The following is a 23,930-nucleotide window of genomic DNA, read 5'->3' on the forward strand; positions in this document are numbered from 1 at the left end:
CTACCTAAAAACATGTCCACCCTACACCAAAAATGCCTTTATCATTTCAGGAAACTCCTAGGCACTGGCCTGGTTTGTGTTCTACATAAGGTTTTAGCAAAGCCCTGTGCAGAGTGGAAAGGTTGCAATATCAGCTTGAAGTATAAACGGAATTAATGTCTCTTTATCATTCTGGGTTTATTTGCATATTATTATTCCTGCTTAATAAATTGGAATAATCAAATACAGATGCAATCAGAGAGAATATTATTAGCAACAAGTATTTCTTTGATCCAAGATGGAGACTTGCTATTGTTTATTTCTACTATATCAATGATCTTCTACTTTGAAGTTAATTGTGCAATTCAAAGAATTTCTCATATGTCTTCTATGCCCTTGAAAAATATTTGACAACTTAAAATAGAATAAAAAGCTCTTTAAATCAGTGATACTAATGGGAATTCCACCGTCCTCATACAAGGTTACCTAGTTTTTGTAAAGCATTTCATTATTCCAGTAAGTAGCAAGAAAGAAAAAATTCTCTTTCAAAGAAGATAATCTTTACTAACAGCTCTATAATGGGAAGAAAAAAGAGGGTTGGAGGTGCTCTGCTAGGAAGCATACTCCACACTTCTGTATGACACAATAATCTATGGCAGAGAAATACTTTGAGAGGAGTTGTTTCATTGAACACACCAAGTGTATTGGTTCTGTCTGAATCAGTTATGAATGCATAGACAGTCGAAGCCTTCTGCAAACAAAGCATTTCAAATAGGGGTATGAACCTGCAGAAATTCTTGCCTGAGTGTACTTGGCATTTAAAATACTCTCAAGTCTAGGGCGCCTGGGTGGCTCAGTCAGTTAAGTTTCTACCTTCAGCTTGGGTCATGATCTTAGGGTCCTGGTGTTGAGCCTCGAGTCAGCCTACCTGCTCAGCGGGGTGCCTGCTTCTCCCTTTCCTTCTGCCCCCCACCTCATCCCACTCCATCCCACCCCCCGCTTGTGCTCTCTCTCTCTCAGATAGAGAAATAAAAATCTTTAAAAAAACGAAACAAAACACCACCCTCAAGTCTTCACGGATAATACCTAAGCTCCTCTCTTGAACTCATTTTCATTCATGATAACAAAAATGTATTTTAATAGCAGTTAGCCACATAAATTCTCTTTTACTGCACCACAAGTAACAACAACAACAAAAAAATTGACCTGAAGTCCATGTCTTCATTCATACTTTTAAACTGTTTCCTAATCAAAGGGACTTGAACATGGTTTGACTTTCCACCTTTATTTGATTATAAATGTGGATGTATGTAGTAGGGTGTGTGCTGAGGAGGGGAAAGTAACAGAATCAAGGTCCAATAAATTGTCCAATCTCTTAAGTTGTCATTCATCTATACAGTGGATGCTGTTGTGTTATGCCATATCTCCCTTATTGGCTCAAAGTCCCATCACCAAAATGCTGATAATTCACAGATGTACCTCCATTCACTGGAGAATTGTCCTGGACCAAATGGGAACTGTCTCACCCAAAATGTTTCTCTCCTACCTGTTTTTGAAGGCCAGCTGCAACCAATGTTTGGCTGACATTGGGTATAGAACCGCCAGCTCACTTACCTCCTGATGGAACTAATCCCATGATACCATTCATGCTCTAGAGTTTCACTGTGGGAGCAAACTGCAGCCCATTTCCACTGAGATCACCTCCATACATAGACATTTTCCTCTCCTCTTTCCTTCTTCCCCTTACCATCCTTCTGAGAGTATTTCCCAACAAATCACTTGTTTTTACCATTTCTGTCTCAGCTTTTCTTCTACAGAACCTGACCTAAGATGATCTCTAAACTGTCTTACCTATAATTTTCAAAGATAGTTTTAATCCTTTGGTAAATGGAGAAGTACTTCTAAGTTAATTGCTTTGATGATCTTTCATATTGAATGGTGGTACAAGATTGCGGCTACACTCAAAAAGAAAGTATAAATGGCAAACATTTACAAAAATGCTTTTCAAATAAAAGCACACATTAAGCAGTGTACATTGCTATAAATAAATGCAACAGCAGGAGAATTTGTGGCACTGAGTGCATTTTAATGTATTGTGTGAATGTATTAATTAGGTGCCATTTTAGCAACAACATCAAAACCACTTAAACATATGAAATGATAATACAACATCAAAACTATTTCAAAGCAAGCATGCTACAAATGATCACATCCATTTTGCTCTTCTTATTGATTTTAGAAACCTCACATCTCAACAGCTTTTTCCAATTACCACAATTACACAAATTGTAAGTCATTTTTCTAGAATACATGGAATAGAAACAAAAAACATACTTAAAATGATACATAAATACTCACAATGTTATTATTTTAGAGTATTTATAGCAGTTTCCAGAGCCACAGGCCTAAATTTTGAGGCAAATATTCACACTGGCAATAGTTAATGGCACCGTCATACATCATCTCCATTAGGATGCTGTTTGCAAGGGAGAAAGCTCCCACCATTATATATACACTGAGTCTTCTGGATAGTAAAAATCTAAAGGAATATTCAAACATAATAGCCTCTTCACAATAACAAAGTAGCTGTTTCCTACTTGGCCCCTAAAATAAAATCAAATTTAATAAATCTGTATTTCTAAATTCCAATCTGAAAATTTATCTTTACTAATCGTCTTTTCATTGTACAGGAAAATCTATATAAAAAGCTAAGCTATATAGAATAACTAAGGTTAGCTTTTACCTTCCAAAGTTCCTGTTTTACCTTCCAAAGTTTTCTGTTTAATTGCTTTGCTAGTGATTCCAATAACAGAAGTAGCTAAATTATGCAGCTATTGAAAACTATTCTGATCACTTATCCAGATTTCTAAATTTGAAAAGTGACTCTATAATTTTAAAAAGTTTAAAGAAGGCTTTAAAATTATCCTAAACTTCTGCAATTTTTAAATTATCTTTAGACAAAAAAAAAAATCCTTGGCAGGTCTGTGCAATTTCTTTTCTTTTTGTCCACCCAAATTTTCTAATTTAAAATGTTTCATAATTTTCATCTTTATAATAGCACAAGATTTTATAGTTTCCAGGCTTCCTGGGCACTTCTAATACTTCAGGGAATTCCAGACTCTAAAAATGTGAAGTATCTACCATTCAATCTCCACCCACCCCCCCATCCCTGCCCCATAATGAAGTCCCATGATATAATTTTATCATGATATCCCAGGATGTGAGACAAAATAGGTAATTTAGAAAAGGAGAATGTCAGCTGTGAGAATCAAACTACACCAGGGTTGATAAGTCTCCCTAATTCTACCCGTTTGGATCATCCAAAAATCCTAAACTGACTCACAATTAAATGAACTACTAGTTTTCTTCTTAGTCATGCTTAAGTCACTTCCTTAACATTCTGGTTCCATCAAAATACATTTGTGGTGGAGGAGAGGCAGAGAGGTAGCCAATGATGGCAAACAAGGTACATGAGGGTAACAAAGTATTTTAATAGCAGATATAAGTCTATGAAACTAAACATGGTGTTCACAAATGGCTGAAAATTGTTTTATAATTTTCTCAGAGTGAAGGGAGTTTTCCAGCAAAATGGTAGCACCTCCTTAAGCTGCCTGATACATCCAACAGCTAGCTCGAGATTGGCAACTGGCCATAGTGAATCTAGCCTAGAGAAAAATTCTTAACTCTTCTAGTATAACAGTGGCAGGAGACATCTAGTGCTTCTCACCACTAAGAAGCAGGATTGGTTCACTGATGGATTAATGTGAATAAAAAATAGTTCTGATGTAATCGGCTTATTTGGCTACACTGGGTCTGACCTTCTAGGAAATACAACTTGATTCTACATTTTAATGTTGTCTTTCCGACTCAGACTCAAACACTGAATCTAATCAGCCTGGTTCCTGAAACTGTCTCCTCACTCCACCCCACTCCCTTTATTCAAATATAAATCTATCTTTGATTTTTAGCCTGGTTTACAGGGGGCTCCCCAGCCTTACACTTATTTCTGACCAACAGAATCTCCTCCTTGGGTTTTGTTTGAGTAAGTACATTTCTTTCCAGGAAATCTATTCTCACTTAGTAGTTCTCACCTTCAGGGTCCCAAGCTCCACCCAGTCTGCCTACTGAGGTGGGAGCTGATGGCTAGAATAAAGTAGGCTCTCAGAAGTATGACCTTTGCTTCTCAGCCTTTTGGCTAAAATGAAATGTAGAAGCATGGCCAAAATCCACTGAATTAAAGAATGAACAACAAAATTGCCCATAGGATAAAGCAAGAACTTGCATCAGCATCCAAAGCCATAGTCTTTGAGAGGTGACAGGAAAGTAAAACTATGGCAGAGTTCTAAAATTGATGACTCCAGAATTTTTCATAGAAAGGTTTAGGGGTATGAATCTGTCCAGAAGAGGAGGTTTAGTGACTTATTTGGAAGTTGTAATTGCTATTTACATAGCAAGTACAGTGTTTTTTCTTAGATGGGGGAGGGTGGTAATAGTTGTCATAGAAAGCTTGATTTTTTTTTTTACTACCATGTGTATTTTTTAGAAGTGGAGTAGCTGGGTTGATGGCAAGACTCCTAAACCACCTTATCCCTACATCCATCTACACAATTTTAAGAGGCAATATAACTCCTAGTGGAAGTTTTGAGATCAGGGGATAAAACAGCCTGTTAAAAGTAAAATATAATAGCTCAACCACTCCATGTGCTGGGTTTTAAATAATTATATTCATCATAAGAAGTATAAGGAAAAGGTAATTGTAGCAAACATTGCCCCTACTCCTGCTTCTGCCCACCAGAATCCTAATTTTATTCAAGATCTACCTTCTTCCATAGGGCGCCCTCTCCAGGGAAGGTGAGCACCATCCCCATCCCTGAGATTGAATCTTGATTGATTTAATCCATTAACAATTATCTATTTACAAGCATCCTGTTCTTCTGGTCAGTGTTTGGTATAAGCATGGATGAAAGACCCAATTCTGGCCAATGAAATGTAAAGAGAAGTCTTCTAAGGCAAAGTTTTCCTAGCTTACAAGGAAGAAATGGTCCTTTTCTGCCTCTGAATATTATGGTGGGAACTGCTGCAGGAAGCATCTAACTTGTAGGAAGGCAGGGCACAGAATGCAGAAAACCCAGACTTCACTGTGCTTGGACTTCTCTACTTCTGCACTTTTTGGGAAATAAGAAAAGAAATCTCCTTATTGCTTAAGTGGTATTGACTTGTGTTGAGATTTTCTTACTTATAGCCAAAGATACCCTATTTGATAGCTAACTGACGGAAAGAAAAAATGACTTTTTAAATATGGCATCCTAATATTGCTTTGGAAGGAAAGTGCTATGAAGGATATAGAGATTAAAGAGATGCAGATCCAATATGTCCAGAGACCACTATCTACGGTAACATTCCTCAGATGATTAGCAACTGTCAGGTGTTCAACATCAAGGGCCATTTTTAAGACAAAAACCCAAAACTAAACATAACCAACTCAAACTCAAATGTATAGAATCAGTAAAGACAAGATCATGGGATCCCTGGGTGGCGCAGCGGTTTAGCTCCTGCCTTTGGCCCAGGGTGCGACCCTGGAGACCCGGAATCGAGTCCCACGTCAGGCTCCCGGTGCATGGAGCCTGCTTCTCCCTCTGCCTATGTCTCTGCCTCTCTCTCTCTGTGTGTGACTATCATAAATAAATAAAAATAAAAAAAAAGACAAGATCATCTACGAGCATGTTATATGCTCCATTTTTAAAATTCTGCTGATCCAGAATTTGCAACCATGTTACTATTTTATTTTTCATTTTGAGGAAGTAAGAACATTTTTAAGTGCAATAAAGTTGAAGTGAATAAAGTTACCTGTACAGACATTAAGACTCAGTTTTAAGAATAATAAAACTGGTCTACTTCTTTGGGATGGCATGAGGAAAAATTCAATTAACCATTGAGGGCTTTTGAAATTTTATTTACTTATTTATTTTTTAAGTAGGCTCCATGCCCAAAGTGGGGCTTGAACTCACAACCCTAGGATCAAGAGTAACATGCTGTTATGACTGAGCTAGCCAGGTGCCTCAGGCTTTTGAAATTTTAAATGCCACATAAAAATAGGAGAATATCACTTCAAATCAACTGTCAGTAATCACTAAAAAATTATAAGAATTGATTAGTACTGACAGTCCTCTTTCTCAGTTTATTATTTTTTAGACATTATCAATATTCAACTTTATTTTCTTGCATAGGCACTAATATGGCAGATAGACATAAGTCTGAGCATGTTGATTATAATTTCTTACATTACTGGTTCTTCATAGCCTCAGTTCTAATGATATGGTTTCCTCAAAGGATTGGGCCTCAAGGTATAAGGAATATGCTACACATATTTTATTATTTTAATAATAAATTCTATCTGTATTAACCAGGTTAAAATAACATATGTCAATTTTCCTGGGCACAAATCTTTCAACCTGCTGTTTCCATTTTCTCCAATCTGATTTACTCAGGATTAATTTGATTTCACATCCAGCAAAGAAGAGAAACCTCTCATAAATGACTCCCACTCCTTCATCCTGCAAAACCCAGATTTTTCAGTCTTCAAAAGTATTAAAAATGTAGCTTCAGACAACACTACACTGTGTAGTTTCTAGCTGAAACAATTATATCAAGAAGGCAGATACGGGCTGCAGTGATTTTAACAATAAGGATGGTTGAATCTAGAAACTTATAGCCACTATTCTTATATTTTCACAGACATATTTAAACAAACATCTGAGTAATTATACAAGCTGAATTATTAATTAATCAAGCAAACTTTAAGATTAGCTTTTGGGGTACACTACAGAAACTGCATCCATTTTTTTCCCTTGATAAAATGCATTCCACCTTAGCCAAAAGAACTTAAAATATACTTCATTCCCATAACAAACCAAAAGAAGGTTGAACAATTGTCAAATATGGCTTTTAGTTCAAGAGTCATAAAGTAATTAAGTATTTTCAATGACATATTTAAGAGAAAGCTGTTAAATATATGTGACAAAAATAAATCATAGTCTACAATCATGGCTTCTCTCTAGCAAAAATTGCGAAGTCAGATTGGACAAACCATGTTGGAATATGCCAAGAGAAAATGAGAGTTACCGTAACCTAGGATGCTGTACAAGTGGGTCATATAACCAATGTGACTAAGTAAACATGCTAATGTTCAAATAATTATGTTCCTAATTCTGAGCACTTCTCCCCTTAGGGAAGCAGAGGAGAGCATGTCTCAACCTTGACATACAACCAGCCCAGATCAGACATGTAGAACATGAGATTGGACATCCCCAGGCACTGAAATTTTCTAAAATTTCCAAGACTACATTCTCAGAAAAGAATCCCACCTGGTAATTAAGGCCCCGATGTTTTAACTTGTTGTAACATCATCAAGTAAGTAAGTATCAGTTATTCTGCTCCTTTCCCTCTCTTTCCTCTATCTTGTATTTATCAAGCAACACCCTCATGTGTAAATATTTGTTTATTAAAAACATTTTAAAGAAAATTACATGAAGCCACTCACTGTTTATTGAGTGCTGGCTTCTGATGCTGGCTCTTATCTTTTTCATCTTTTTTTGCCAATTCTGTTGGCAAAACTTTCACATAAAGATAGTGACAGAGCTATGCTACGTAAATAAGTATTGAAAAAGAGAGAGAAAGAGCATATGAGCAAGACACTGGTGATATTCACACATGATTGCAAAATCCAATGAAGCCCAAAAGATGAGCCAAACAATGGAAAGTCTGCTGGTCAATGTATAAATTTTCTACTTTTCTGGAGAGCAATATAGCAATACTCTTAAAAACGTTAGAATTTTTCAGTCCTTTTGACTCAGCAATTCACTTCCAGAAATTCATGTTAAGTGAATATCATGGGATTACTCAAAATACAGCAACAGAGTTATTTGTTCCAAGGTTTTTAAACAAATATCAAAATGAATCCAAAACCAGGAAATGGGTTGAATTTATCTGGTACAACCACATATTGTAATATCATGCATATAATAAAAAATATGTTGTAAAGGAATATTTAATACAGCAACCTAAAACATAGGTTAGTAAACATTGATTGGAAAAATGAATAATATTGGACTTCATTCACAAACAGGAAAAACAATGAGTACGTGTAGAGTATGTTTCCATTTTTATAAACAATATACATATAACTTAAATATATAAAAATGCTACCAGAGACTATCTCTTAGTGTTGGGAACCTAAGACTAACTTTCACTTCTCTTTGCTTGTCTTGATTTTTAAAAAAATTTCTGTAATAAATGTAATTATTTCTGTATTAAGATAAAATATATATATAAGGAAACATGTATATAAGGCAACCAAACAGTTATCTTGAAATTTACTAACAAGTAACTTCACAGAGTAAATTAAAATAATTTAATTGAAACTACAGGCCTTGATAATGTACACACAGAGGGCAAAATTGTTATAATCATTGTGAATTTTAAATAGTACTCAGATTCTGATCTCATAAAATAATAGGATAATAATTATGAATCAATATTTAAAATTTAATATACCTATCAAGCAATAAAGTAGAAATTATTTGTTATCTCTCTATAGCTTTTGCTGCATATTGGCTTCAGATCTGACATAGCTAAATGGAGCATCAGACAATTATGTCTCATCTATATGATTAATTCATCCAAATATTAGGAAATTAAAGCCACAATCTCATCTGAGTCTAAAACAAGCAATTAAACTTGTCTTCATGTTACTAATGAAATACAGGCTAAATAGAATCTAAATAGCTTTATACATATTGAATAAAGAAATAGGTTCAACTGTAGTCAGATTTAAAATATATGTAAGTTAGAGTAGAAGACAACATTCTTTAAAGCTGTGCTATCCAAGACAGTAGCCACAAGCCACATGTGACTATTCAGGACTTAACACATAGCTAGTCCCAATTAAGGTGTGCTGCAAGGGTTATCTGCAGACCAGATTTCAAAGACTTCATGTGAAAATGGAATGTATTGTATCTCAATAATTTTAAAATATTGATTATATATTAAAATTATAATGTTTTGAAGTATTGAGTTAAATGAAATATACTATTAAAATAAATTTCATCTTTTAAGGAATATTTTAACATGGCTACTTAAAAATTTTAAATTATCATTATATGAGGTTCAAATCTGTGGCTCGCGTCATACTTCTATTCAACAGCACTGATCTAGTAATCAATGCATGACCAACACAACTGATATATGTACATGCTTGAAGTGGTATAGTGTGAGGGAAAAGCTGTCAATTCAGATGAGCAGAAGAAACTCATTCCTGTTCAACTATCTGCTACCTCAGAAACTTTGGAGAAATTCTTCACTTTCCACTTAGCTGCAGTTTCTTCATCTGTAAAGTCATTTTTTAAATGGGCTGTATTGAGGATTAAAATGGCATATACCTGTCATGTCATTTAACAGTCATTAAATATCAACAGTATCCCCTTCACTCTTTAGATTTAAAAAAATCTGTGTTTTTGTTTTACAAAAACAACAGGTATGCCAAATTATGTATAATTTTACCTCCTGGAGATAACTGTTGTTATTGCTTGTTTAGATAAACTTCCAGTCTTTTTTCTGTAGCTTTATAAATGTAGATGTAACACTTTCAGAAGGAAAAGGAAAAAAAAGAGAATCCACTATTTTTCAGACTAATTTCTAATTGCATAGCAACTTATTGCAGTTATTTGTACCATTATAAATTGTTTAATATAATTATTAATGAAAGTGGATATATCATAATTAATGGAGATAATCCTCTAATTGTTGGCTATTTTGTCACCTTAAGGATTTTGCTATCACGAATGAAAGGAAAAAAACAATGTTGAATATCCTTGAAGCCAACTATTTATTTCACATCTATGATTGTTTTCTTTAAGATTATTTCTAAACAATTACTCACCTTTATAAAAATTTTTGATGACATAGTGTCAGATTGCTTTCCAAAAGAATTTATATACCATTCATGTATGAAAATGCCCATTTCTTCTATATTTTCAACTTTGGATAATTTTTTATGTTTTACCATCTTATAGGTAAAAATCTGAGTATTTTAAAAAAATGTAAATAATAGTGAAAGGGAATATAAGGGAAGGGGGAAGAAATGTGTGGGAAATATCAGAAAGGGAGACAGAACGTAAAGACTGCTAACTCTGGGAAACGAACTAGGGGTGTTGGAAGGGGAGGAGGGCGGGGGGTGGGAGTGAATGGGTGACGGGCACTGGGGGTTATTCTGTATGTTAGTAAATTGAACACCAATAAAAAAAAATGTTTATTGCTTTGATGAGTAGAAAGGTTTTCATAAATTTCTTTGTCATCTGTATTTGGAATTCCTACCCAGAGTTCCATGGACTGCCACTATGACATCTATTCACCTCTCAGTACCCGCACCATGTACTGTGTGTCTCTACCTGTTACTGGGGTAGATCTGTTTGTTCCTCTATTTGTGTACCAAATCCCATTATTGGATTATTCTTATCAGTATCAAACAGAGTAATATTTCCCCCATTTTAAGCAAAACAAAAGACAAATCAACAACATAAAAGTCTGGCCCTACTTTCTTGCTCTCATTTACAAAGAACTTCTCAGAAGAGCTGGTCTATACTCATTGTCTTCAATTCTCTCCTCCCATTCACTTAAATCAAACCCAATTGGGCATCTGTTCCCACTTCTTCAATGAAAATGGTTATCAATGACTCAACAGTTGCTTATCATCTCGAGCAAACAGTCCATTATCAGCCATATTTATTTGACTTAGCAGCATTTATTCAGTGATCATCCCTCCTCAACTCACACTGCTGACCACTTCTTCTCCATTTGCCTTCCAGGACAGTATAGTTCCTTGGTTTTCTTCATATCTAATAGACCTTTCCTCAGCATACAGTATTGGGTTACCCCTCTCCTTGCTGATGCTTTAATGCCAGCAGACCTAGGGATCCATCTTTGATCTCTCCTTTGTCTCTTCACTCACTATTTTGGCGATCACACCCATTTTCATGGTGATGACTCACCAATATGAATCTCCAGCTCAGATCTCTCTCCTGGACTCCAAAGTCATATAACTGACTTCCTTCCCAGAATCTGTACTTGGATATCTGACAGGAACTCAAACCCATGTCTAAACCGAAACATCTGGTCTTCCACATAGCACAACCCTACTTTTCTTATAGTCTTCCCCATCTCAGTTGATGGTAACTACATCTTCCCAGTTGCTCAACCTCAAAAATTTTGATTATTCTTTTGTTACTCTTTTTCACATGCCTTTTGAACTCTTCAGCAGATGCTGTTGGTTCTACCTTTAAAATATGTTCAAAAGCTGGCTATTTCATAACACCCCCACTTCCTGATCCAGGCCACCATTATCTCCCACCTAGGTTACTTTAGTAACCTCCTAAGTGTTCAATCTTTTCTTGTCCCTCTCTACCTCCATCTTAAACACAGCAACTCCCAAAGTGATCCTGCTAAAACACGTTAGGTCTTGTTACTCCACACTGCTCTCACACTTTTACTTCCAATAGCTTCCCATGTCAGAGTAACATCTAGTTGCTGTAGCTCAGGGGAAATAAGGTTACTGACTGGTACAAACTCCCATCCAGAGCCTACCTTTGGATATGGGGATAGAGTCTTTCCAACCCAAACCAATGAGCTGCTACAAAATAGAAGGAATTAAAATAAATGTTGGGGTTAACCATGCATCCACTGCCTTTAGCCCAATGAAAATGTTATAATTAAAAAATGTCCCCTCAATATTTCAACTTTCTTATGTCATAGCACCACACATCTGTTTAAAATAAGCATCCACTCACTTGTGTAGGTATGTACATATATGTACACAATCTATATGAATTCTCATAAGGCCTAATAGCTAGAAGCAAAATGGGAAATGGCCATATCAACATAGTGGCAGACACTGGCAATCTATAAGTCCAATTAATATTATAGCTAAACATATCATTCATTTTGCGAATTAGAATAGTACATTTATGTGACTTACTGCCCAGCAGTCACAGATTGCTGATGCCAACCACCTCTGTATTTATTCAAAATAGTCCATTTACTCTTTTTTTCTCCTCAAAGAAAGTACTCCTGAAAACTCAATTTTATTGATGCTTCATCATTCATTACAAGCATTTTTATAAAATAGTCTCTTCAGTTAATGTTTACATGTAGTTCTTATTTGGTCGGGATACATGTGTATATATGTTGCTTCCCCTAAATATTCTAAGCCTTCTAAATGGCAAGGACATATTCTAGTCTAGTCTGTCTACTGGCGCCCCTACCAAGGAGTTTAGCAGAAATCACTTATGTTAAGGATTACTCAATAAACATTCACCAAGTAAAAATATCAGTAATTATATAAAATTTATTTTGGACAATTACATGTGGCAAGCAGACTTTAAACTAGAACTTATGAACCTATATTTCTCCAGAGTGGATTCCTACTGCTCCCATAACATGCCTTGCCACTCTCACCTTCATTGTTTTCACCTTTAATTCAACTCAACTGAACAATTATTTATTTGAAAGCTACTATGTGCCAGGATGTGCTAGGTGCTAAGGTTCTGCTAGGTGTTAAGGATACAAATATTGCTAATAAATTATTTTGTCTTCAAGGGGTTTACAGTCTAATCATTTAATATCCCTTCTTAGAATGTCCTCCCTGCTTCCTTTCTGCCTTTTTCTAATTCTACTCAATCTTTAAACTCTGTAGTGAACTTTACTTCCTCCACTAAGCTTTCTTAAGCTATTTTTCCCTCAGTGTGTCTTCCCACTGCAGAAATCTTAGCATGTAATATATTTTCATCTTATTCTCTATTTAACCTTCAGTAATGACAATGGAACTGTGAATCTCAACTTTTTCTGAGTGGTACAGCACTGTACAAAGGAAGAGCAGAAACTGAGTTCACATGACAAGGGAAGTAGGAAAATGAGCTGTGAAGGATAGGTCTTAGTGGAAAGTATCCACTTAGGCTACCAAGGCAAACTTGTCCATGTTTAGGAGCTACTAACTCAGAAACACCAGTCTCAGCCAGATTTCCTAGTGGGCCAAGACGCATCTGGGAGGAAAGGTAATAGGGCAGTCAGCATGCTTAAAAAGGAAGAAGTCAAATTTACCTAGCCACAAGCAGCCTGATTATAATCCATTCCCCAGAAAAACAAAAGAATAAAATTTTAAAAAACATCTCCTTCTTACTTGATAAGCTCTAAAATCTCTTCAACAAGATTGGGATGGGGAAGGAGAGAGGATGTTTATTTTACAATTAAAGACTTCAACTAAGTTCATGGTTGAGTTAGCATTTCATTGTGACTGAGTTTCAATTAAAGTGTAATTAATTAATCGATCCGCACATATAAATGATATATTATTAATTTCTTTTCTGAGCTTTACTGCAAGGTAAAGGGATGGAAAAAAAGAAGGCAGAGAGACAAGGGAGGACCGGGGCTCTTATAAGCCTAAAAAGTGTCTGCCCAAGAACACGTGACAATCCCCACAGAAATGTAAGAAAAAGTGTGGGTCAGGAAAGATTCAGGCTTCATCTGAGATTGCCTCTCCAAGTATGTGAAGACAAGTAGAAGCTGTACCCAGAGGCTATTAAAGTAAAGAACTCTACTTAGTAGGATTTAAGGTTTTCCTTGTTGTTATTTCTTAACACTAGCAATTTCATATAAAGGAGTTTCATTTATAGGCAATTCATTAAGAAATGTAAGGAATTCAAAATATTTATTTATTTTTATTCAAAATATTTATTATTTTAATATTTTATTCAAAATATTATATTAGCTTCAATATAATAGAATTTATATTTTGAAAAAGAGGAAAACTATTGAAGGGACAGATTTATAGTAAATTAAAGTAAACCTTTTGCTAAATTCCTTACATTTTTTTAAACTCCTTACATTTCTTAAAAAAAAAATCCTTACATTTCTTAGTGAATTGCCTATAAATGAAACTCCTTTACATGAAATTGGCTTCAATATTGGCTTCAATATAATAGAATAAAAGGCATATTTTCCTATGAAATATTCCTCAGAAATTCATATATGAAACACATACATGAGGTAAGCTAATGATCTAACCTACAGTGGCATTTCTGGCTTTGTTCACTTATTTAATTAAAAGATGACCCCGCCAAAACTGAATTTTAAATCCCCTAATGTTGTATTTGACATTCAGAAGAGGACTTGTCATTTTCAGGATATATCCAAAAGTCCATTTTCTAAAAAAAATTTAACATGTTTTTAAAAATTTATAAAACATATTTTGTGTTTGCTCTAGAACAAAATCACAGCGGATTATAGGTAACATAATTCCATGGACACATTTTCCATTGAAACCAACTATTACTAGTAATGATTTATAAATTTCCACTAAAGAAGAGTTTCACATCTTAAAATAAAAATTCATAGTTGCTGAAAATTCATGCTTGAAAACTATTTCTTAATTATGTAGGAAAGAGCTCCGTGAGGGGCATATTTTCATCATGTTTCAATTTTATAAAAATCTTTAAAAATAGTGTTCAGGAAAATTATTTTGGAGGAAAGAGAACCCTAATTAAACAAATAATCAATCTAAACATTTATTGATTGACTATATTCTAACCACATAGTAGCTATGAAAACAGTAAATCAGAAGTATAGTAACCCTTAATACAAAAATAAAAATTTAGTGGCAAAAATCTACATAATTCAAGTAGTTTTATCTTATCACCTGGATATGTCTTCTAACTGCAAATCAAACTCTTGAAGTTTCTTTTTATATTTCTCTGTAAAGTTACAGAACTCATGAAGAATTGAAGATTTCAAATCAGGGTATGGGCATTCCAATGTTTCTAATTCCATGGGCAGTTCACTAAGCAGGTTACTTCTTTCTTCTGAAGAATAATCTAGTATCTGAAAAAAATTAAATGACTGTTTTATTTAACACAAGTGACAGATTGATAAACAAATTACTATATGCATCACACTTACCTTCATATTCCAGTCTGAAAGATAGTTTTCTATTTTCTGTTGCTCCAGACTAAGTCTTTCAAAGACAGCTTTCAATTGTTTCTTCACGAAATCAACCTATAGGATATAGATAAGAGAAAGTCTTTTTGAGGACATGTGGAAAAGGGTTCAAGAGATGCCATAGCCAAGCAGTGTTTATCAGAGGGAGCTTCCAGAAACATATACTAAAAATGGGCCTAGGAAGTATGTATAGTGGAGTCATAGCCACTCTGCACCCTCATTTGGATTTTGTTTGTGGTAAGGCAGAGAGCTTACCAGATTATCTCCGGTTCAATCACCCCTTCCTCCCCTTGCATCCTTGCCTCCAATCCCCAGCTGGGCATGAGATTTTTAATGCCTTTTAAAAATATATATTATTTATGAAAGCAATATAACAACACTACAGAATAACTGAAAAATAGTAAGAAAAACCACCTAGAAGCATACATCTAGTGCCACTATGACTATGGAGCTTTTGCTGTAGCTGGGGGAGGTAGTCAATAAAGTAATAAAAAAAAAATAGATAAGACAATTATCAAGAAGAGGTAAGTGACATAAAAACAGGGTAATGTAATAGAGAATGACTATAGCTTCTCTCATGTGGGTGATCAGGATAGGCCTCTCAAGGGAGAAGACCTTTAAGCTAAGACCTATGTGACAAAAAGTGCCATCAGTGAGACAGATAAAACAGGTGATACAAAGGCCTTGAGATGAGAAGGAGTCTGGCACGTGTGAGGAATAGATGGGAGGCCAGCCCTAATGTGACAAGGCCCAGGGGAAGGTGAGAGTGTCAGGTAGGAGAGGAGGTTTGAGAAAGAGACGGCCAGGTGTATAGGGAAGAATTATGGGCCAGCAGGAGCCTTGAGGGGATCTCCCAGGTTGATGAATGATCTCTGCACTGAGAGTAGAATTCCAAAATGCACTGTGAAGAGGGGCAAGAATGAGTGCAGATGCAGGAAGACTATTCATGGCCATTGTAACTTTTCAGGAGAGAGATAAGCATGCTTGGATAGATTCAGGGGTATGTTTAAGATATTGAAGAGATAGAATTTGCTATGTCTTCTATTTAAAGACAAGGCACACATTTGTTTCTGACATCAAATGGTTCTAGTTGGGACCAAAATGAAATATTACATTAATAGAAGTAAAGGTAATATACTGACCTCTTCCAGTACTTTCACTGCATTAAGCTCAATATGTGAGTATGAGTGCTGTGAAATATGATGCTGTCTGTATTTTAGATCTGTTCTCAACTGCTGAATAGGATTTATCACATTTTTAAGATACATGCACCATTGTTCTGATAACTCTTGTTCTATGGAGAAACGAAATTAAATCCAAGTAATACATTATTATTTTAAGTTTCTTTAAGAACAGGTCCTTAGAGCACAGATTTAGCTTTGGATTCCTTTAGAAAAAAGCAAGCAGTTAATAGTAAGAAAACATAAAGTGAGTGGCCCACTTTCATCTTCAAAACAAAACTTCCCTTTAAATATAGGATCAAAAAGGAAAACAACTTACCAAAATTTATAAGGTCAGACAGACATTCATTTCCAATGTTCTTGAGAAAAGATTTTATTTCAGATTCCATTTTACATCTGAAATAGACATTTCCTCCATCAATTTTTAAAAAAATAATCATAAACATATATAGATTTTAAAAACATGTAGCAGTAGAAATTTAATCTAATGTGGTCCCATTCACCTGTTCATTTATGCAGACCATATACTAAATTCCTAATGGGGGTTGGACACTTGCTAGACACTGAGATAGAAAGAAGCATAATGAACACTTCAGGCAGAAGTAACAGCATGAGCAAAGGCAAGCATGTGGCACATCCTAGCATTGCTTCACATGGAAAGAGCTTAGGGCACTGGGAAGCCACTGAGGGATATTAAGCTGACCTCACCTGCTTCAGAAAGATTCCCAAGGCAGCAAATGGAGGGTGGGCTGGAAGGAAAGGTGGTCAATAAAAATAGAAAATGAAGAGGAGGGGATCAGGTAAAGCTGGACCAACGAGGTGTTATTTCAAAAGTTAAGAGATGATGAGGTCCTGAACTAGGGAAATGGGAGTAAAAGTATGTTTTATTTTTATACACTAATATAAGTAATAAATCTTAATGACTTTTTGTCATATTATTTAAATATGGTCATTTTTAGAATAAAACCATAACCAGCTCTAAGTGGACAACCAAAAACATTGTAGTCTATCCCTTGCTTATAGCAGATTTAATTAAATATTAGAGGAGTTTTGATGTATCATGATTGTTAAAATATAATATTAGAAATGCCATAAAATAGGGGCCTCTGCATGGCTTAATTGGTTAAGTGTCTGCCTTCAGCTCAGGTCATGACCCCCAGGTCCTGGGATAGAGCCCTGCATGGGCTCCCTGCTCAGCGGGGAGTCTGCTTCTCCTTCCCCCTGCTCTTGTGCTCTTGTTCTCTCTATCCCTCTCAAATAAATAAATAAAATCTTTTAAAAAATGAAATAATATAAAATAAGAAAATAGCATAAATTGCAACACTTTAATACAATGATTATTTTAATTTTTGCATATAAGTCCTTGTCTACATGCTTGTATATCTTAAATGACTATAATTATGGCATATTTACCATTTTATGCTGTGGTTTTTCAATAACACTTTAAGATATGTCTAAATAATTCCCACAATTACCATTCATTTTAATGACTGCACAGGATTCTATTTTATATATGTGCCACCATCTTCTAAGCCAACTCACTTACCTGGGAAAGAGGTTTTATTTGTATCTGTAAAGGACGGGTGTTATTGTAGATGAAACTTCACTATCTACTTTTTTAATATACAGTTTTTTGCCAGAAATATATTTGAAACTGTTACATGGGAGGATAGGTGCATAATAGTGGAAAAAAACACAGAAATTATTTCATGGTTGAATTGTTTAAACAAAAACAGTACTTCTCAAACATCTAGCCAGATCCCTTATATTTCATCACCAAGAAAACCATAGTAAAACATACAAGCCAACTGGAGAACTGGGTTTGTTCATACAGGAGACCAACCTGCTACTTGCCTGTAATAATTCTAATAAGTTCCATCTTGGCTTCCTAGATGGACACCCAATCCATCTGCCAAGACTAGGCTTTTTCTCTGATTGTTCTACTTTCCTGACAAAATCCAAAACCATTTTACCATGCCCTCACGAACCATGAGACTCTGAAACTAGCTGTGAATATAGGCTAACATTTCCCAAATTGTGTTGTAGAAGACAATAATGTCAATGAGATGCTGGAGTTGGGGGGAATGACATGTTTCTACAGTACAGGATTTCTCAAAAACTTGATTATGCTAAAGTACACTGAGGTTATCCAAAAAGGGTAGGAAACATATTTTCTAATTTATAGGAACATGAAATTCATTATTCTTAATGGAGTATCTTGAAGAATATTTCTGTTTTGTAGAGCATGGTTTAAGAAATATAAAAATTGTGGTCTAGGGTGCCTGAGTGGCTCAGTCGATTAAGTGTCTGACTCTTTCAACTCAGGTCATGGGATTGAACCCCATGTCAGGCTCTGTGCGCAGCATGGACTTGGCTTAAGATTCTCTAACCCTCCACCTCTGTTCCTCCCCCTAATATAAAGAAATAAACCTTTAAAAGATAAGAGCATTAAAAATGGTAACTGGAGAAAAGAATCCTGCCCTATTCATCACTGACATGCTAGACCAGGTCCTGGATGTTCTCCAAGTTGGAACTTTGTATCACATACAATGTCCTCCCCATCCAAAGAGTGAATAAATGTAAGGCAGCTCTCTGTGCCCAAATTTGCCAATTTAAGTACCTCCTAATGTTATTTGGCCTAGCCTCTGTTACCAACAAATTTGATGGTACTACAAAAAAGCCTCCTGAGTTTTTGTGAGACCATTTGCCAAGATGATATGTTAACCTATTTCCTAGGTCAGCCTAGTTGCAATGCAACCACCTGCAAGGTAAACCAGCCTGGTGATGGGTGTTATTGAAATCTCAGAGTCTACTGTCATACAGGTCCTCATCCTTCCAGGATGGTGCCGAAGTTAGGTATAGACTCCGTCTCCTCAGAATATCAAACATCCCCAGAGCTGCCTGAGATTTCTAGAATAACCATTTAGTTACAAATTTGGATAGAGTAAGCAAAACATGGGGCACAAGAATGGTAGAGTCAGAAACCATAAGCAAATAATAAGCAAAAGGACATGGATCACAAAATGCAGAGCAAGAGAATATGTTAAAGTTCCATAATGGAACTAACAGCCAGGAGACCTGTAGAAAATTAGGTACCAGAGCAGGCTAAAGGTCAGTCAAAGCTCTATCCCTCCCGCAGGGAAGGAATTCAGCAGGTCAGACAGCTTGGTTCCTTACACTTGGCTATTTGATCCACTTCTCACTTGAAAGAGTCTCACTTGAAAGAGTGAGCCTACTAGAGGCAGAGAAGGGAGGAGTCTCACAACCAGCAGCGAGGGAGGGCACTCAGGAGCTCAGCTTAGAGCGTCCTCGGAGGCTCTGAGTTGCACAGTATGAATACTGGTGTCAATTTTATCTTTAAGGATGCATGCACAGACATTTAATGGTTGTTGGCAAAACCCCATGATATCCTCTGTTAAAAGGAGATATTTTCAAAATCATATTTTAAAACTAAAACTGTGAGCAAGAGACTGCATGTATTTCTAACAGAGATTTGGTTATAAAGCATCCCTTGTAGGAATCATCATAGAAGTAGTGAAGCTTACAAATAAATCCTCCAAATTGTATGATTCAACAATACTGATTAAAATAAAAATTGTAAAAAAATAAAATAAAATAAAATAAAATAATAAAATAAAATAAAATAAAATAAAAATTGTAATTCTTTACCACATGGCCAATACAAATAATTCCCGCCTTAGCCTCTAAAATCAGTCATTTTGAAACAGGGAAGCAAGTGCCCCTGTGAGAGTATATCAAGTTCTCCGAGGGATGTAGTTTGAGAAAGAATACTAAATACTAAATGTAATTTTATAAGTTTAAATATTAAATTTTATAAATTTAAATATTATATATTTTAAATAATATATACTTGGAAATTTTATGTGTCTAGTTTCTTTAGGACAGATTTCAAAGAATTAAAGTTCAGCAAAAAAATATTTTTTTTCTAGCAAGATCAGACCAATTAGACCTTTGGGTGATATGAATGGAACTCTGTGGGGGGAAAAAAGCTTCTCAACTCCAAGTTCATGGAACACAGGAGTTAAAGGCAAGTACTCCAATGCCACCTTCACATAAACTAGCTGATTTGCCTTCTGTTAATAACTTTAATCCTCTGAAACTCACAATTGTCACCTGTAAAATGGGGATAGCATTGATACCTACTCTGTAGGGTTGCCGTAAGGACTTAATGAAATAAAGCATATAAATTATTTATCATATTACCTGTCACACACTAAATAACCCAACAAAAGTTCAATGTCATTGTAGTCCCCTACCTTCCGTGGGCCTGAGATTCTCAAATGGACTCTCTTACAGTTAGGCATAAAAATATTTTACTTTTAATTTTCTATTAAAAGAGAGTACAGGGGCACCTGGGGAGATTAATTGGTTAAGTGGCTGCCTTCAGCTCAGGTTGTGATCTTGGGGTCCTGGGATTGAGCCCCACATCAGGCTCCCTGCTCAGTGGGCAGTCTGTTTCTCCCTCCTCTCTCTGTCCCTCACTCAACTCTCTCTCTCTCTCTTTCAATGAATAAATTTTTTAAAAAATATTTTTTTAAAAAAGGGGGTATAGGTTTTTCTTTTTTTCTTTTTTTCTTTTTTTTTTGTGGCGAGAGTATATATTTTTAAAGGTTAGAGTCAAACTCTCGATTTTCTGGTGGTCTCTAAATTCTTCACAAATCCAACCACTTCTCTAACTTTTTCTCCTTTCACTACTAGTTTTTAATTTCACTGAAAACATCTTGAAATGAGTCTATTTTCTAGACTAACACAGAAAATTATCTTAGAATTCTTCTTTTTTGCCCAGTTTTCAGTCCTTCTAAGTTTCAAGACATTAAGAGTATTGCTTGAAAGCTTCTCCCTTTCATTGCCTTTGTGTCATTCCAGGTCACCCAGAACTATTTTCTATATGATATGTATATACCTCTTTTATCTAGCTCTAGTTATGCAAATTTTGAAAAAAAAATTTCTAATGAGCTTAATCATACTCTCCATAAAAGGTGACTTTTTGAGAGAGAGTCTGATTTGTTTTTATAGCAGCATGGTAACAAAGTCTATGTCATTTTGTTTTTCGATATTTTAAGTTATACAATGATGTAAAACTATTTCCAATCATGAACCTTTTAGTTCACAGGTATGAAAATCTTGCAAGAATAAGAAACTCCTATTAATTTGAAAAGTACCTACATCAAAAGCAAAGCTAATGATCTTTGAAAATTTGACTTAGAATAAGATCACAAAATGATCTAGTTTGATATAAAACATGTGATTAAAAATATACATTTTTAAAACCATACTTAATAAATACCACTATCATTAAAACTAGTATATATCCCAAATGGAGGAGAAACACTTCTGTCTTCTCTTTTTGCTCTGACCTTTGAAAGAGATTTACTTTTCAGATAAGAATTAAGAACAAGGATAAAATCATGATTTTGTTACTTCATCTTGAAACAAGGGCTGGAAATAATAACAAAAGTAAAAGATGCAAACTGACCAAGCTAGTCATGATGCAGCTACATCTAGAAAGCAGTCAACAACTTGAACCCCTTCATTTGTTCATTTATTCATTCAGTGAAAGCATTTCTATTTCTCCTCCTATGAATCCTGTGATGAAAAGATGGAATTGATGGGATGTTGGCCCTTGTTTGCCACTTCATAGGGATGACAAACATGGAAACAAGCAGGATAATTCAATGTGCTAAGGGCAACATGAATAATTACAAGTGTGACAGATTGTGTAGAAGAGTAAATGATCAGCACATATAGAAAATTATCTATTTTTCCTAAGGAAAGCAAAGGCCATATTAATGTCTTCACTAGATTCCAAATTAAATTGAGGAAGTGAAGGAATTTTAATTTGACTTACGAACTGTGTTTTTATTTTAATAGTTTAATTAACATGGAAGTCCTAGAACATCTAAATAGATGTAACTCTTAGCAAGTCTCATCTTATAGAGATTTCCCTCAGTTCTTACCTGACATCAGTTAGCCTTTGATGCTCCTGCCACCACACTTGCTTGTGTTGTTTTATTAGTGTTTGTTCCTTAGATATCTTTGAAATCTGCACTGCTTTTCTGATCTAGATTTAGAGGAACAAAAAAGGAGCTATTCCAATGTTTTCTAAATGTGTTTTCCACAACGAAATTGTTTAAGTTAAATATTTATCCTTTTTTAATCGTATCAGTGCAACACAAAATCCACCTTAAAATAAGTAATTCATTAGACAAAAAGCAGGAAGGTGAAAGAGAAAATGATTTGGAATACCATCCAATTTAAGTTGTTTTTAAAGTATTTATGAAAAGAAAGGTGAAGTAATTCTATTCTCCTTACATACAATAAAAAATACCTTAGTTCATATTCATATAGTCTCAGAAAATTTTTCAAAAGCTTTCCATATATTTTCTCATCTTTTTCATACATCTCCCCGGCCAGGCATTATGGGCATCATTATTCCCATTTGACATATGAGGACACTGAGGATCAGAGAGGTTAAAAAACCTGGTCAAAATCATAAAGCTCATAAACACCAGAAATACATAGAACCTTGGTATTCAGGTTGGCTTTTATATGATCCTTCAGCAGAGGATGGGGAAAAGTCATTGGATAAGTTATTAGAAATCCTGGGCTTTAGTCTCAACTTCAGGACCTGCTAGAAATATGACCTTGAACATGCAATTTTAATTTTCAACTCCATGACTTCATAAATAAAGTCTTTAAAAATTTAGGCAAATATTTTTAAAATTTAGGCAAATATTTATTTGAAGGAAATTAACAAAGAAATAGTGGGAAAAAAATCACATAACCTTGAAACCCACATTTTTAACTAGATGTAAGTTTTCCCCAAATTTTATGGCTTTTAAAAAAAATGTAACATGTAATTAGTGCTTTGGGGTTTGTTGGCGAGTTGTATCAGGCCTGGGTCAGCTTGCCTCGACATCCATTCTTGGCCATCTCCCTGGTCTGCTCCATATCACAGAGCAGCCTTTATTTCCCAGACAACCCAATTCACTGGCTGCCAGCTGGTTTCAGCCAAAGGGAAATACTGGTTGTAGGAGATTGAAGGGAGGGAGGAAAGGAGAAGCCAAAGGATTACTCTGCCTGCCTTCTCTCCTCTCAGACTGGTCTCCAGGAGCATCTGCATCTTCTCCATTGCTCTAACTATTCCTGACGGTTACACTACAGTTCCAACAATTTCTGAGTAAACTCAACCCACAGAATTTTGTACAGCCCTGCTTTTTATAATGTCCCTCTGACCCTTTTTATAATGTCCCTAAGCATGGCAGTGACTTCTGCTGTTGTTAACCTCTGTATTGCTTCATGGCAACCCGGTTTGGCTTCTCAGCTCTACACCTGTGTAGCCAACCATTTCCTGCATTTAAAACCCCTCTACTCAAAAAAAAAAAAAAAAAAAAAAAAAAAAAGATCCTTCTACTCTAAATCCTTAATGTCTGTTTACTGGTTACATTGATATGCATGTGTTCATTGAATTCACATATTCCATATTAATACTTCTAAACATCTACAAAAGTGCTACTCTCAAATCAGAAGTTTGATGAAATATGCATATTTTATTTTTTCTGGGTTACTAGAATACTTAGTACACAGAAAGCCTTAACAGATCAAGGCCAAAGATATAAAAACTTCAGAAGACAAGTCCTAAAAAGACTCTTCATAATGCATGCTATTTTGAGCTGTCATTCACTGATTGCTTTAACCTTGAGTTTA

General features: G+C 35.2%; 1 protein-coding gene across 15 annotated transcripts in view; it reads right to left on the minus strand.

Annotated features, from left to right (window-relative positions):
- The window catches only part of CCDC148 (coiled-coil domain containing 148), a 281,502-nt gene that overhangs the window by 188,011 nt on the left and 69,561 nt on the right, over positions 1–23,930 (minus strand). For 11 of the 15 annotated variants that reach the window (XM_049106215.1, XM_049106213.1, XM_049106210.1 and 8 more), the window contains 5 exons: positions 22,181–22,284; positions 16,522–16,598; positions 16,164–16,315; positions 14,983–15,078; positions 14,723–14,904 (listed from right to left, as the gene is read on the minus strand). In XM_049106215.1, coding sequence (XP_048962172.1) covers positions 14,723–14,904; positions 14,983–15,078; positions 16,164–16,315; positions 16,522–16,598; positions 22,181–22,284 — 611 coding nt within the window. The remainder of the gene's footprint in view (positions 1–14,722; positions 14,905–14,982; positions 15,079–16,163; positions 16,316–16,521; positions 16,599–22,180; positions 22,285–23,930) is intronic. The other 4 variants (XM_049106222.1, XM_049106221.1, XM_049106219.1 and 1 more) reach the window with 1 other exon arrangement.

Source organism: Canis lupus, chromosome 36 (genome assembly GCF_003254725.2).
Source record: "Canis lupus dingo isolate Sandy chromosome 36, ASM325472v2, whole genome shotgun sequence".
NCBI lineage: Eukaryota > Metazoa > Chordata > Mammalia > Carnivora > Canidae > Canis > Canis lupus.